This window comes from Dromiciops gliroides, chromosome X (genome assembly GCF_019393635.1).
Source record: "Dromiciops gliroides isolate mDroGli1 chromosome X, mDroGli1.pri, whole genome shotgun sequence".
NCBI lineage: Eukaryota > Metazoa > Chordata > Mammalia > Microbiotheria > Microbiotheriidae > Dromiciops > Dromiciops gliroides.
In genome coordinates this window covers 30701328-30716720 of record NC_057867.1, presented here as the reverse complement: position 1 = coordinate 30716720, position 15393 = coordinate 30701328, and the positions used below count along the sequence as shown (strand labels likewise).

Here is a 15393-nt window from a genome sequence, read left to right as displayed (position 1 = left end):
ACTTACTAGCTGTGTGACCCTGGGCAAGTCACTTAACCCCAATTGCCTCACTAAAAAAAAAAAAAGATGAATGTATAGACCACCTGGATTTGATGGAGCTGCCTTATTATCCAAACAAATTTTATGAAACCCTGGATTAATAGGATCAAAATGCCCTTTGACTGAACTCCAAACCAAACCCAGATAGCTAGCAGATAAGTCTCTATCTGGTGACTTCTTTCCCCAGGATAGTAAGTCCCTATCTTGTGGGGGCATCTGGGCATCCTCATCCTTGCCAAGCTGCTTTTTGAAATCATATAATCTTATCATAGTTTCCCTCTATTTCCTACATACTTGTTGTAACTGAAATTGTTAAAACTGCTTTGCATTGCTTCCATTCTTGTTATAGTATTTGCTTTGGGGTTGATTTGTATCGTGCTAACTGAAATCAATTAACACCCTGTAACCAGTGAGCAAAGAAACCTCATATACCCTTAGAAAGAGGGAGTCTTCAAGCTCCTTTTTTGGAAGGGGTCTCTGCATGATTCATGCTTGCTTGTTTTGGGGACAAATAAACTGATACTATGTTTTTCTTTCTGTGTCTGATCTGGTTTTTCCTAAAGGAGACGTGTTTTTTGATCTGGTTTGTTTTTTCGTTGGAGGACAAGTATAGAAACAAATTTTAGGACACATTATAAAATTAATTTCTCTGATCTGGTTTTTTCCTGTAGTATAAATTCGGATCTGTTTATTTTTTTGGTAGGATACAGGCAATAAAAACAATTGTTGATGACTTCAAGTGTATTAGTCAGAAGTTTGAACAGAAAAGTACAATTACGAATGCCCTGTTACTGAAGGGTACATGATTACATTATAAGGTAACTAAGCATGATAATGACCAACAATTCCTACATTTCAAAAAGCATCTTTTCCTACTGGTACAAATAAGCGACTCATATCCGCTTAGTTCATACAGGAAATGGAATCCTCAGTTTCTTGCTCTGATGACTCATTTACTTACACTTGAATTTCATTTTTCAAATGTCAGAAAGAGCATTTATCAGCTTTAATTTTTCAAAGACTCATTTTGTTCAGGTGAATTGCAGAGGGAAAATGGCAAAAAAAAAAACCCATTCCTTATTATACCTCTTCATAGGAACTTGTTTAGCAATTCCATCCAAACCCAAAGCCCCAAGGGGAACATGAGCCACACCTCTCCCAGAAACTCTAGAAGGAGATTCTTCTTTGCTGTTTGCAATAAATCAAAGTTTGCCTTGAATACAAAGTGTCACAGAGATGTGTTAGTAACATCGGCTGAATGAACAAAAGCATAAAAGGACTCAATTTTTTGAAGTTCTGACAAAACCTTCACATTTACCCTTTCAGTTGCACATGAAGTTGAAAGTGTGGGGGACTGATAAAACTTTGTGTGTTTGATGTGGTACTAAGTGACAATGTAAAATTTCAAAAGTAAAATAATCATACAATCCAATGAAAGATCTTAGGAAGCTTGCTGGTGAGCATTATTATAATAAGGCCTTGGCCATTTAAGTTCAGAGATTTTGTAGTCTTATTGTGTCTTCGATGAGTCAAGGAGAACATATCTTTAAATAAAAGACATTCATATGATCTCTCAGCTCCTCCAGTTCAGAAAGCCAAGTAGAGAAAATCCTGAAATTATTCTTCAGAATATACTCCCCCAAACACCTTCTAAATAATTGCCTTGTGCATGCTAATGTTGGCCTGAAGGCCTTTCATGGGTAAATTTCCTGCTTGGGCATAAGATTAGTCTGTGCTTGTCCTTGGTGCGGTCTTCCTTTAGTAGGGCAGCTCTGTTTTTGTCCTCCTACTACGTTTCCTGGAGGGAGACTGAAAAGATGGAGACAGTGATTTTGCTGGTATTTGCATTATCATTAAAATTTCAGGATTCCCCAACATCTCCTCTTTTCAAGCCCATCTGTCTGCAAGGTCACTTCAGCCTGATTCCCAAGCACTTCAGCCTCCTAAGGCTTAGAATATCTGGTTTACCTGGCCTCCTGCCCCTGTAGCCTCCACATCTCAGTTTGATTTCTCAGCCACGGTAATCTGGAGAACAAGCAACCCTCTGTGTATGCAGCTGCCAGGAACGTAGTGGGCAGAAGGATGGAGGAATGGATAGATATACTGGTAACTTTTAGAGTCACAATTATACTACCCTAGGAACACAGGCTTAACTTTGGAATGAAAGCTCATGATATGGGGAAGGACTAAGAATCTTTCTGATAACACACTTTGGTAAGCACTCTTCCCCCACAAAACATAGTGTTGGGTACATTCTAACTGTTGAGCAAATACTCTGTAATGAAATAACTCACTGAAGATATCGGCCATCCCCATGCCCTTGGAATGATTAAGAGAAGGCCTAGCACCCCACTGATGATCTGCCCAAAGCGCTAAAGGCATGCTTCTTTTATGTATTTTTATATTTCCAAATCAAATTGATCCACTGGAGCTGGCCACTTGTTATCCCTCACTCATAACACATGACTTTTTTTTTTCTTTTTTTTTTTTAGTGAGGCAATTGGGGTTAAGTGACTTGCCCAGGGTCACACAGCTAGTAAGTGTTAAGTGTCTGAGGCCGGATTTGAACTCAGGTCCTCCTGACTCCAGGGCCGGTGCTCTATCCACTGAGCCATCTAGCTGCCCCCATTCTCTCTATTCTTAAGAATATCAGTACTCACATATTCTCTCTCTACTCATCTATGAGTATCCATATTCTCTCTGATCATATTCTCCATATTCTCTCACATCACTTTTGCCATCATAGACTTCATCATTGATATCCTTTATGCCCCTCTTTAGCCTGGGGCACAATGATGATGCTAATTAACACTGATGATGGTGGTGGCTAGCGGGTATTTAGTGCTCTAAGATTTCTACAGCACTTTTCATGTGTTGTCTGATCCGATACTACAAACACCCTGTAAGGTGGGTCTTAGTTATTACTGTCCCCACTTGACAGGTGAGGAAACTGAGGCTTGGGAGCTGTGAGTCACCAGGGCTGGATTCCCCAAGGGAGAGCAAAGGGAGATCATTCAGGGGGCTGGGGAGCTGCAGGAGTGTCAGAGAAGTTCCATGACTCGTGCCTGCTTACACAGGTAAGTGAAAGGGCTCTTGAAGGAGGCCACATGAGCCCAGCCCTGAAAGGGCCCAAAGGATTGTTTCCTGGAGACAAAAGGAAGGAAAGTATTCTAGCCATGGGGGCAGGAACAGGGATGGGGCAGGACTTCTGATTGCACAGGCACAGAGAACTTGGAGTCAGTGCACTTGCATTTAAGTGCCTACTATGTGCCTTAGAAAAATAGTCTTTACAAAGACTTGCCAATGCTTGGTCAGAATATAGCAGCATCTAGGCAAGGCCACTTTTTCTAAAAAGTGTTCTGTGGCAAAGACTTGAGAAATAAGCCCTTAGTTAACTCTGTCAGATCCAAGCTGAGCTCCAGTCTCTACGAGTTTGATTGCAAAGCAGTTCTTTCTGGGTGCTTTCTAATTTTACTGTGAGTCTTCCCTTCCACAAGGCAGGTAAGTGGAATGTGCATGCCTGGAAAAGTTCCAATCCCAATGACACTTTCAACATCCGTAGTGGAATATGACCATCACCTTGAGTGCAGACACCCACCCACCCCTACTCATGAGGACTTACTTTGGGTTTTGCAATAGTGTATAGCAGTCTTATTCAAGTTCACTCTAAACTACTGACAATCATCAGTAGTTTACCTAGGTCATATCAGTAGTTAAGACTAATTCCCTTCCTTTCAAAGATACAGCCACACAAGAATGGAATTTCACCTATGGGAATGGCAGGAGTTACTTCCTCACAACATTACAGCTCAACTATGGTATGGTCAATACAACCACTGGTGATACCTCAGATCCTCTATTCAGTGGCAGTGGTGGTGCAACAATCCTGCAATATGGACAACGCCTTGTCCTTCCTTGAATATTGTGCCGATTCTTCAACCCCTCAAACTCTGACTGTTACCATTTGGGACATCTTTGCCAATTTTCCAGGTGCGAGGTCCAACTGCAGGATTATTTTGATTTAATAGTAATAATTTGGAGCATTCCTTTATATATTTCTGTATACATTGCAGTTCTTTTGAGAAATGCTTTTTCAGTATTCATTAATTGAAGGAATTATATTGGTCTTTTATATATCTATCATCTATCTATCTATCTATCTATCATCTATCTATCTATCTAAATTGTTGATATTACTAGCCGTGTGACCCTGGGCAAGTCATTTAACCCAGTTTGCCTCACTTTCCTCATCTGTAAAATAAGCTGGAGAAGGAAATAGCAAACCACTCCAGTATCTCTGCCAAGAAAACCCCAAATGGGGTCATGGAGAGCTTATCAGAGAAATTTGACACAATTTTTTTTCCCATTTCACCACTTCACTTCTTATCCCTTTGGCTCACTCCACTGTGAATCTGATCTTCTGCCTGGTTTCAACTCCAGGGTACATGATGCTCCACTCCAGGAAAAAAAAGACTAACATGTTTTGTTTTATGTTTGAAAAATACATAATATTGTTTATGTTGTTGTTAGGTTTCTAATTTTTCTTGTATCATAATTTTGGGGAAATCTTTGTATATGAAATACTTCTAATTTAAAAAATGATACCCTGGAGATGTTGTAATTGTTTCATTAGAGGATTAATTTCTATTTTAATGTGGATGCTATTAGATTATTAATTGAGCTGTAAAAAATGTGGTCACACAATTTTAAACTCTGAAATATTTAATTGGGCATATTTTGCTTTAAAATAGATGACAATAATTTGTTGTCGGTGGAAATACCACAGACCCCTTAATTTGTGAAGATTTGGGGGGGGTTCTACTTCAGCAGCATGTTGTAAAGTTCTAGAGTAATGAAGTTTGAAGAACTAGAACCACTTCCAGACAAAGTGGAAGGACTTCCAAGTTTTCTTAAAGAGTGAATTTTATCTGATAGACTATTGAGCCATTTGAGCCAACAGTATCAACTGTTTTCTCTAAGAACTAGGATATATATATATATATATATATATATATATATATATATATTTATGTATATATACATATATGTATGTTCATGAATATGTGTACATTTAGCCTGTTGATGTCTTTGTCCATTTTATGTACAGGGTTCAGATAAAGACAGAAAGAGCAAGTAGTATGTAAAAAGTGAAATTCTATATGTAAAACTTGAAATTTTCTGAACTTTCAGGTGAATTATGGTTTCTAATTTGATGTATGGATAGCTAGGTGGTGGTGCAGTTGATAGAGTACCAAGCTTGAAGTCAGAAAGACTCATCTTCCTGAGTTCAAATCTGGCCTCAGACATTTACTGGCTGTGTGACCCTGGGCAAGTCCCTTAACCCAGTTTGCCTCACTTTGCTCATCTGTAAAATAAACTGGAGAAGGAAATAGTAAACCACTCCAGTATCTCTGCCACCAAAACCTCAAATGGGGTCATGGAGAGCTAATCACAACTGAAAATGACTGAACAACAAAAATTTGATGTTCTTCCTAAAACAGTTCAAGTGATCAGCTCCATAAGGTTTGAACTGATTTTCAGCACTTGAACTAGTTATTGGAAAACCGAATTCAGGAGCTTGTACTAAATTGTATCGAGTCTTATTACTGGCAGATTTTAGCAACATTAAAAAGGGAATCTCTTCAATGGACTTGGACTCAGAGAAGTGGAACTACTAGGGAAAGCACTCTAAAAGAGCTGCTTTGAGAATATGGTTGGGGGCAACTAGATGGTGCAGTGGTTAAAGCACCAGCCCTGGATTCAGGAGTACCTGAGTTCAAATCTGACCTAAGACACTTGACACTTACTAGCTGTGTGACCCTGGGCAAGTCATTTAACCCCCATTGCCTGCAGAAAAAAAAAACAAATCCCAAAACAAACAAACAAAAAAGAGAGAATATGGCTTACTTCAGAATTTCAAAGAAAAGAAGCTTCCAGGGACCAGAGGACTACATGGAACAGGTGGGACTCAAGATGAAATATGTAGATTCAATGGACATTGGGGGTGGGTTACCAGGAACAAGGAGATTTGATGTTATTTAATGTGGATAATCATTATTGCATTACTTTGGCTTTTAGGTTTGATGGTGTTTAAGTTTGTCTATAAGACAGGTATGCTCAAATTCCTTTTATTTATTGGTCAGGGATCAGGGCCAGTCTTCCTGCCACTTTCTGTCAGCTGAAAGTCTGTTTTCTGTTTTTATTAACCTCGCCTTACCCAAAGTGTTGTAAGATAAGCCCTAGTGGTCTTGTGACCATCATCACAGCCTCCTCTTAAGGAAGGCTATAGTTCATAAAATCTCCGCAGGGAAACCATTTCTATAAGATTAGGCCATGGAAAAATACTGATAGTAATATTTTAAGGTTAATACAACTGTGTCCAAAAATAATGTCTTGCCAACTTGTGTACCTGAAAAAAATCCCCTATGTGTGCAGAACTTTGATATGCAAATCAGCCCCAACACTTCTACCCACACATGAATTTTATTCTAATATGTATATTTACTTGTATAGAAAGTTCCCTTCCTCTTCCTCTCTTATTTTTTTCTATTATTTGTCAATAGAACTTCAATATTGAACAGGCCCCCATTTTTATGGTATATCATTCACAGCTATTGAACTCATTTAGGGGTTCGTTTTCCTCAACAGCTGGTTGGCCCATGGGCTTTTTCTTAAACATAAATTTGGCACCCAGCCAAGAACTTTCCCTTTTGACAATCACACCTCTAGTACAGGAAGCCCCTGGGATTTTTTTCTGCTCTAACACAATGCATAATGTATGTTCACAACCAATTCACCATTACATATACTAACCAGTGTGAGAGAAAAATGAATTAGACTTACACTTCTCAATGCTAACACTCAAACTTTATTAACAGCATGCAAACATTTGTTTATATTAACTTTTTTTTTTCATTTTCAGTTTCAAATTCTCTCCCTCCCACCCACAGAGAAGACAAGAAATAAGATACCCATTATACATATAAAGTCATGCAGAACATATTTCCACATTAACCCTGTTGCAGAAAAATAAAAAGCAAGAAAAATAAAGTGAAAAAATATGTGTCAATCTGCAGAGTTCATCAATTCTTTCACTGGAGGTGGATTGATATTTTTTTCATGAGTCCTTTGGAATGGTCATGGCTGTCCATGACATTATATTGATCAGAGGAGCTAAGTTTTTCACAGTTGATTATCATTACAATATTGCTGTTATTGTGTACGATGTTCTCCTAGTTCTGCTTACTTCTTCAGTTCACATACATCTTCCCAGGTGTTTCTGACAGCATTTTGCTCATCATTTCTTACAACACAATAGTATTTATTACATTCATATACCACAATTTGTTCAGCCATTCCCCAATTGATGAGCATGAACTAGTTTTCCAATTCCTTTCCACCACAAAAAGAACAGCTATAAATATTTTTGTACGTGTGGGTCCTTTTCTTTTTCTGTGATTGAGCAGCAGTACTGCTGGGTCAAAGGGTCATACAGTTATATAACTGTTTGGTCACAGCTCTCCAGATTAGTTGGACTAGCTTCCACCTCTACCAAGTCAGTGTTCTATTTTCCCACAATCCCCTCCAGCAAATGTCATTTTCCTTTTGTCTGATAGATTTGAGGTAGTATCTCAGAGTTGTTTTAATTTGAATTTTTAAAAATTGTTAGTGAGTTAGAACATTTTTTCATCAGATTATTGATAGTTTTGATTTATTCTTCTAAAAATTGTTCATATCATTTGACTATTTCTCAATTGGGGAATGGGTTTTATTTTTAAACATTTGGCTTAGGTTCATATATATTTGAGAAATGAGACCTTTATCAGAGAAACTTTCTGTAAAAAAATTTTTTCCCCAGTTTCCTGTTTTCCTTCTAATTTTTTGCTGGGTTGGTTTTATAATTGAATGTAATCAAAATGATCCATTTTTCCTACTGTGATCCTCTCCTGCTCTTGTTTGGTTATGAACTTTTCCCTGATCCACAGAACTACAATTAATTTTTGGATGTTTCCTTAATTTGCTTATGACATCACCCTTTTTGTCTAAATCATGTCACCATTTTGAACTTAGCTTGGTATACAGTGTGAGACGTTTGTCTATGGCTAATTTCTACTAGAGTGCTTTTCAGTTTTCCCAGCAGATGTCAAATAGTGAGTAATTACCCCAATTGCTTGGGTCTTTGGGTTTGTCAAACGCTAGGTCACTGTGGTTTATGTTAAATATTACAAAATAAAACATTCATCCCATTAGGAACAAATCACCAACCTTATTTCCTAGTGCTTACCAGTAAGTGTGTCTTGTACTGGTACTCAAAAACACAGGTCCTTCTCTTCCTATTCAGAGACACTCTCCTCAAGTGAATGTAGGTGTGGATTCTGGGGAGGGGGACTTAAATCTCAAGTGTGGAGAACACAGGTGCCAGACTCAGTCTCTGTCCAAGAGCAGGCTGAGAACCAGGGCCTTCCAGTGGGTTTCTTATAGTTCTAGCTAGTTATGCCCAAGTTCTGGTTAGAAGCTGGTGACCTAATTTGTTTACTAATTAATCTGATTGATATCTGGAGACAAGCTAAAGGTAAGGTTCTTTGTTGAATTTTCTTGTTGGTGGTTTGTCCTGTATGGGGGGGGTACATATCAGTTGTTTATGAACACAAACACGTTGTTTACCAACCTATACAACAATATACTAATCTTAATATTTAAAGAGAAGTTACAAAAAACAAACATAAAAACACTTCATCACAAAATAGTGACCTAATAAAGATTGGAGTCAGTTAAATATCAAGGCAAATATCAAGGCAACAAATGTATTCTCACTACATCCACCCTTTGACTGCTGGTTATCCCTGCAGTCATCTAGGATAGTCTATGAAAAGTATTATAATTATCACGAATACAATCAAATTGCGATTCCAAACACTCAATGTTCACGTTGCTTAGGGTGAGAACACATGGTACACATAAGCATCAATATTACACTTTGCATTAATACATTTTAAAATATGTTCTGAATATATTATGACAATAAGTCTCTCCATTTGTCTCATGTTCTCTCACAGCAAGTCCTCTGCAACCCAAGCCAGGAACCGATGTAAGAGAACATGTTACAAAGCCTTTTATGATATCCCATTCAAACCAATGCCCTGCAATTTTCAGGCTGGTGATCACTATCATATCCATCATATATCTTTCTTTAGGCCAGGCGTGGCTAAAGTCTTTGATTGCCTGCACTACCTCTCGGTGATATTTAAACAATCGCTGTTATACCTTGGTGATATTCTCTCGTGTGTCAGGCAAATTTAAAGTCTGTTACCCCTCTATGTCCAATGGGGTATCGAAGAAAGCGGCAGTCCCCACTGTCATATTAGCAATGTTTTGTATCCTTGTGCATCCTGTTTATCACAACTGTGATTTACAGGAAGAGCTGGATACCAAACAAGCAACCAGAGAGTAAAGCCATTCTTGGTTGCAAAGGGCTGCAAGAAGGTACTTTGAGGTGATAAGCAGGATAGGATGTGCGATGAGATAAGCAACGATGAGCAGCAATAGGGTCACGAAGGCACCAATGATGAAATCACAGCACTTGCACATCTGTTAAAAAGAAAAAGAACTTTGTATGAATGTCTTTCTTTGTAACTTGTCTTCAAGGGACCTGAAACCATTTACCAGATCCATTGGTAACCAAGAACATATTCCATTTTCCCCACCCAAATGCTGTCCCCCACTGAGTGGTAGCAGTTTCAACAAGTTTATCAGGGATGATTTTGTCACATGCTAATACAGAAACTGGTGTTCTGGGGCAGCTAGGTGATGCAGTGGATAAAGCACTGGCCCTGGATTCAGGAGGACCTGAGTTCAAATCTGACCTCAGACACTTGACACACTTACTAGCTGTGTGACCCTGGGCAAGTCACTTAACCCTCATTGCCCTGCAAAGAAAGAAAGAAAGAAAGAAAGAAAGAAAGAAAGAAAGAAAGAAAGAAAGAAAGAAAGAAAGAAAGAAAGAAAGAAAGAAAGAAGGAAAGAAATTGGTGTTCCTACTGTTGGTGGCATACCTGGGGTCAGGCTCTTGGTCTACATTATAATATAGTATACTAACAGGGACAATTTTCCCCATAATATTTTATCTTGTCTGAGGGCAGTAGCCATCCTTTTAGTTCTAAACGCTACTGGCATGTAAGCCTTTTCATTTATTCCCTTAGACTTGATTCCTAAGGACCAAGTCATAAAATCTTCTTCATAGCTAACTTCTAGTCTATAAAGGGGGCTTGAAAAAATTGGAACACAGGGCATGGTATGTTACATTGCTTCCTTCACTTGGTTTAATGCATGCTACTGTTTTTGTCCTTGTCCAAAATGGCTGATTTCCTTATAACTTTTATATATTGGTGCTAGCATCATACCTAAATGGGAAATGTGATGGGTTTTTTTTTAGAAACCCCCAAATCCAACATCTTTCTGTGCTTCCCTTTTCTTCTTTCAGGGCTTTCAAACTAATTTTTTTCTACTTCTGGCTGAGGAACAGGTATTCCCTCTGAATATCAAATCATTGCTAAGAAGTTAATTAAAAAACACTGATCTTCCTGTACTATTTGTGGGGCAATTGCCCATTCTCTATTATTTAACCCTTTCTGTGACCTTCAATACCTTGGGTTTATCATGCCCCTAACTAATATGGCATCTATATAATATTGTCCCAGGCAGGCACTTAATGCCATGTTATCTAGGTCTTTTCTGCATAGAATATGGAAGAATACTTGATTCTGCATTTAAACAATTTTAAGATTATGAGCCATACAAAAGTAAGCACTGGGCCAGATTGGGTATATAGGGCCACAGTATGGCAACCCCCTAGTTTCTATTATCTTTTAGGCAAAACAAACATGAACCCAACTAGGAACAAAACACCAACCTGATTTCTTAAGGCTTACCAATAAGCATGACTCCAACCAGCTCTTGAAGACAAGGATCCTTCTGTCTGTCCAACTGGAAATCATCTGTCTCCCAACAAGGTGGTTGGCTGGCAAGTCTGCAAATCCTTGTCAGTCAATCAGCAATGTCTTCAAGCAAAAATGATGTGAGTGTTCAGTCACAAGTGTGGGGAATACAGGAGCGGGGGTAAGTCTTTACCGAAAAGCAGGTTGAAGCCTGGAGCCACCATTTTTGGGCATTAGCTGGTTATACCCAAGTTCAGATTGGTGGCTGGTGAACACATCTGTTGATAACTGATAATATAAGTTAGTGATGCTGTTTACAAATTTTCCCACTGGTGGGTTGTCTTATACGGACATCCCATATGTTTATCAGTTGTCTATCAACATACACGTTATTTACCAAACCACAATACACATAAGTTTATATTAACATTGAAAAAAGTCATAAAAAACAAACATCCAAACACTTTTAACACAAAACAGTGGCTTCATAAAAAACAGAGGCAGTTGTGTAACAGGTAACAATCTTACTCTCATTACACCTAGTGCTTCCTGCCCAGGTGCCCAGTCTAGGCTCTCTTTCAGTCCCTGGGTGCTGAAATGCTGCAGGCCAAGACCCCACCCCCAGTGTCCACAGACCTCTTTTTTCTTGGATTTCCAGGTCAGAATTGTCTGGTGTGTTTTCTAGATGTTTGGGGGGGGGGTCTGGTGGAGGGACTTACACTGTATTCCTTCCTGTTACTTTGCTTTTCTGAAATACTTTAAATCATTAAATATACTTCAAAGTAGCAAGATTTTGAACACAACACTGCAGACATTTTAAGAAAAAATACAAAATACCACAATGAATAGATAGCACGATCACATGAAACTAAAAATTCAATCCTCTTTTGGATTGCTTGATTCGCAAGGCAGGGCATGCCTATCCCTTTGAAGGGCTGGCATCTTGTGTATTTTGAGAAATGGACTGGGAGGAAGAGTGCACAAGTATTGGGGACTGAGCATGATAACCTGGTGGTTTTGGTAGGAATGTGATATCCAGAGGATCATCTCCATGGCAATTTTTCTGCTTTTCCTGTCCATGTAGACATCGATCATATCCAGACATCTGAAGGGAGATTCTGTGACAGACCATAGAGTAAGAATGAACAAGAAATTTGTAAAAGACTGCCTGCTTGCTGCCAAGGCTGCCACATCATTGCAAGTGGGCTCTTCAGGTTGGACTGTTATAGAAAGGGTCTCATTCTTGTGATTGAAGCGCATCTCTCCACAGAAGGACCACTGAGACAGTAAGCTGTCAAAGAACAACTTGCACTGTAAGGAAAGATTTCTTCGACTCTTGTGGTATGTATCATATTTCTGGACCAATATTTCATCCAGTGTTTCAATAAGGCTCCTCAGATTGTTCACTCTGCCATTCAGATCCAGATATTTCTCTTTTGCTTCTTGGTACTGCCTTGTTATGTCTTCTCGAGTTCGGTGGGTGTAGTTTTCAGATTTTATCCTCTGGGTTAACAGATCGATTTCTCTGTCAAGAACATCAGAAGATCTTGTAACTGTTATACGTTCGGGACAGATGTAGTTAGCTTGAGCCACCTCCCTCTCAAGTTCTCTCTCTTTCATGGCCAGCTCTTCTTTTATCATCTGGATGGAATCTATGTGATGCTTGAGCCTGTTTTGATAATGCAGCACAGATTGGTGATGGGCTGTCACTTCTAATCCAGTTTGGTTTCTTTCTTCCATGAGGGATTCTACTAACTCTGTAACTTGACTACACTTCAGCCGAAACTCCTCATGTCTCTGTTCAGCCTCTAGTTTGGGTTGCCTTAAATTGTCCATCTTTTCCTTTCGAGTTTTCATCTTTTCCTCAACTTCTTTGATCTCTTCTTTAATTTCTTGGGCTTCATCTTCCAGAACTGAGAGATCAATGGACTGGCTTTCTTCTTCATCCTCAAGATCTTTTATTTCAGAGGTGATATCAATGACTTTGACCTTTATTTCTCTTAAATGACGGTAATGACTGTCAATAATTTCTCGATTCTTCTTGATATCATTTTGAAGTGAAGCCACATTTTCTTCAAATTCTGACAGTTTTGTCATTTTATTTTGCACTTCTTTCTCCAAATGACTGATTTCTTCTTCCATATCACCTAAGTAAATAGGTCTCAGTTCATCAGGGGTGTAATAGCGTCCCTCAAAAACTTGGTCACCACAAGAAGTCAGGATTTTGTTACAGTTCTTGGGGCGTCCCTCTGCATGTATTTCAGCCAAAGTCTCATTTTTAATCAGCAGAACTGCTTCTATGTTCCTCATGTCAATCAAAGCATTGGCCACCACTGCTTCATCTATTTCTAACGCTGAGAGAACTGTTGAACAGTCTGGGTGATAAGCTGTTCTGTCTGTTACATCATACAATTCACACTGAAATGAGGTTACAATTATCTGTGGTCGATCAGGACAGGTTGTTGGATAAAACCTTTTCATTAGCTCCTGAAGGACTTGCTCATCTTTGTGGTTGTCACAAAAAAAATCAAGAAGAAGGCCTTTTAGGCAGGACTCAATAGCCAAGGCATGTTCAGGTTCCCGGAGCCGAATACAAGCTCCTAGAGGCCCTATAGGCTTGTGGGTAAAGTACCCTTGTTTGTGGGCATCTTCTATTGCGTCTAGAAGAGGCCGAATCTGGGGGCCAAAGCGTTTTAGTGGATCAGTTTTATAGCCTTTCAAATGGTTTAACTGTTCTTTCTCCTCATTCAGTACATCCTTCACAAATGCCTCTTCCTCTTTAATTCTAGAATGTTCTTCATCATCTTTTTCTATAGATTGATGAAGACATTTTATTTCCTGGACAAGTGAATCTTCCTGATCCTTAAAGTTACTTATCTTCTCCCTGAGCGTGGAGATTTTTTTCTGTTTTTCTGTTTCTGCCTGTTCCAGATTCTTTTTCAGGTCTCCAATTTTGTCTTGAAGCTGCTCTGAAACTTTGTCTAGTTTAGACAGTTCGTTCTGGGAATAATTATAGAAAGCTGTCGCTTGACGGTAAGCCCTGTCTGTTCTCCTAGCAATTTCTTTTGCTTCAATGCATTTGGGCTCTAACATGGCAGCCTCTTCATTTAACTTTAACACATTCTCGTGAATGGCAATATACCTCTGTAAGGTTTCATTATATGTGACTCTCGAAATCTCCAGGTCATGATTTAATATGATAGTATGCTGGTCTTCAACATTTATGTCATTGATCATATTACTAATTCTTCTCTCAGTTTCATTCACCAGTGCCCAAGTCTTCTCTTGTTTCAAGATCTCTAATTTCTGATCCAAGGCAACCATTGTCTGAAAATGCTCTTCTATCTCCACACCCTGACGCCTGAGCTCCTCCAGCTTCTCTACTCCTTGTTCTATCTCTTGCTGGCTTTTGGCCTTTCTCTCCAAAATTTGGGAGTAGCCTTCTCTCATGTGCTCAAGCTCAGTTGCCTCCATAAACAATTTGTATCTGTCACTTTCATCTCTGATCCTCAATAACTGCTTGGCCATATCTTGGGGTAAAATAGATAGGGGATTTTGCACCTGTATCTTAAAATGTTCAAGAAGTTCCATAAGCTCTTCTTTCTCAGAAGAAACCAGGTTTCCTGCGTGGCCTTTTAATTCGTAACCCATATTCCCATCTCTATTGAGGTAGTGGTGCACAGTTACGGAATCCCCATACAGATCAGACTTAAAAGCTTCATCCCCTCTGTTTCTTAATGTGATTGAGATGATAGCCAAATCCTCTCCCTCGTTTATCACCTCTTTCAAAGTCGATCCTAACGATCCACCACTGAGACCAATTAAGAGAGCTGTTAACAACGCATTCTTCCCACTGTTCCCCACCACGAAATTGACATTCGATCCGAATTTCACAGGTCCAAGCTTGGCATAGCCCATAAAGTTCTCCACCTGGACACTATCAATCATCCCAGCCTCATCTGAGTCTGACTGAGAAGCAGAACATCCTTGAGACACACACTGAGAGAAGACCTTCTGGTCCTCCTCCGAAAACCCCTCTGGCCTGGCTCTTTTCTGCTCTGAAGCCTGAGGGAAATCGTCCTCCTTTCTCTTGGACATTCTGCCCGCGACAGAGGGACCGGCCCCGAGACGCTTCTAAGGGCTCCTTGTCCTCCTCCCCAAGGCTGCTGACCGCGGCGCGCGCCCGATCCCTCGCTCGATCCCTCGCTCGATCCCTCTATTCAGCCCTTGCTCGATCCCTCGCTGGATCGCTCGCCCGATCCCTCGCTCGATCGCTCTATGCAGCCCTTGCCTCCTCCTCCTCCTCCTCCTCCTCTTAGACCCTCAGAGCCACGGCCACCCCAGCTTCCTTAAGTCTAGTCCAGCACAGACGGCCCAGTTCGGACCTACCTAGGAGCCTGACGGCGGCTCAGGAGGCGCG

General features: G+C 39.8%; 1 protein-coding gene across 1 annotated transcript; it reads right to left on the bottom strand.

Moving 5' to 3' along the window:
• Positions 1-11796: 11796 nt before the first annotated feature.
• LOC122733513 (structural maintenance of chromosomes protein 6-like) lies at positions 11797-15172 on the bottom strand. Its single transcript, XM_043973955.1, has one exon. The coding sequence runs from the start codon at positions 15069-15071 to the stop codon at positions 11850-11852; it is 3222 nt and encodes a 1073-aa protein (XP_043829890.1). The 5' UTR covers positions 15072-15172; the 3' UTR covers positions 11797-11849.
• Positions 15173-15393: the final 221 nt, after the last annotated feature.

Excerpts from the sequence above, each read along its gene's own strand:
- LOC122733513 (XM_043973955.1), bottom strand. The coding sequence starts at position 15,071 with ATGTCCAAGAGAAAGGAGGACGATTTCCCTCAGGCTTCAGAGCAGAAA.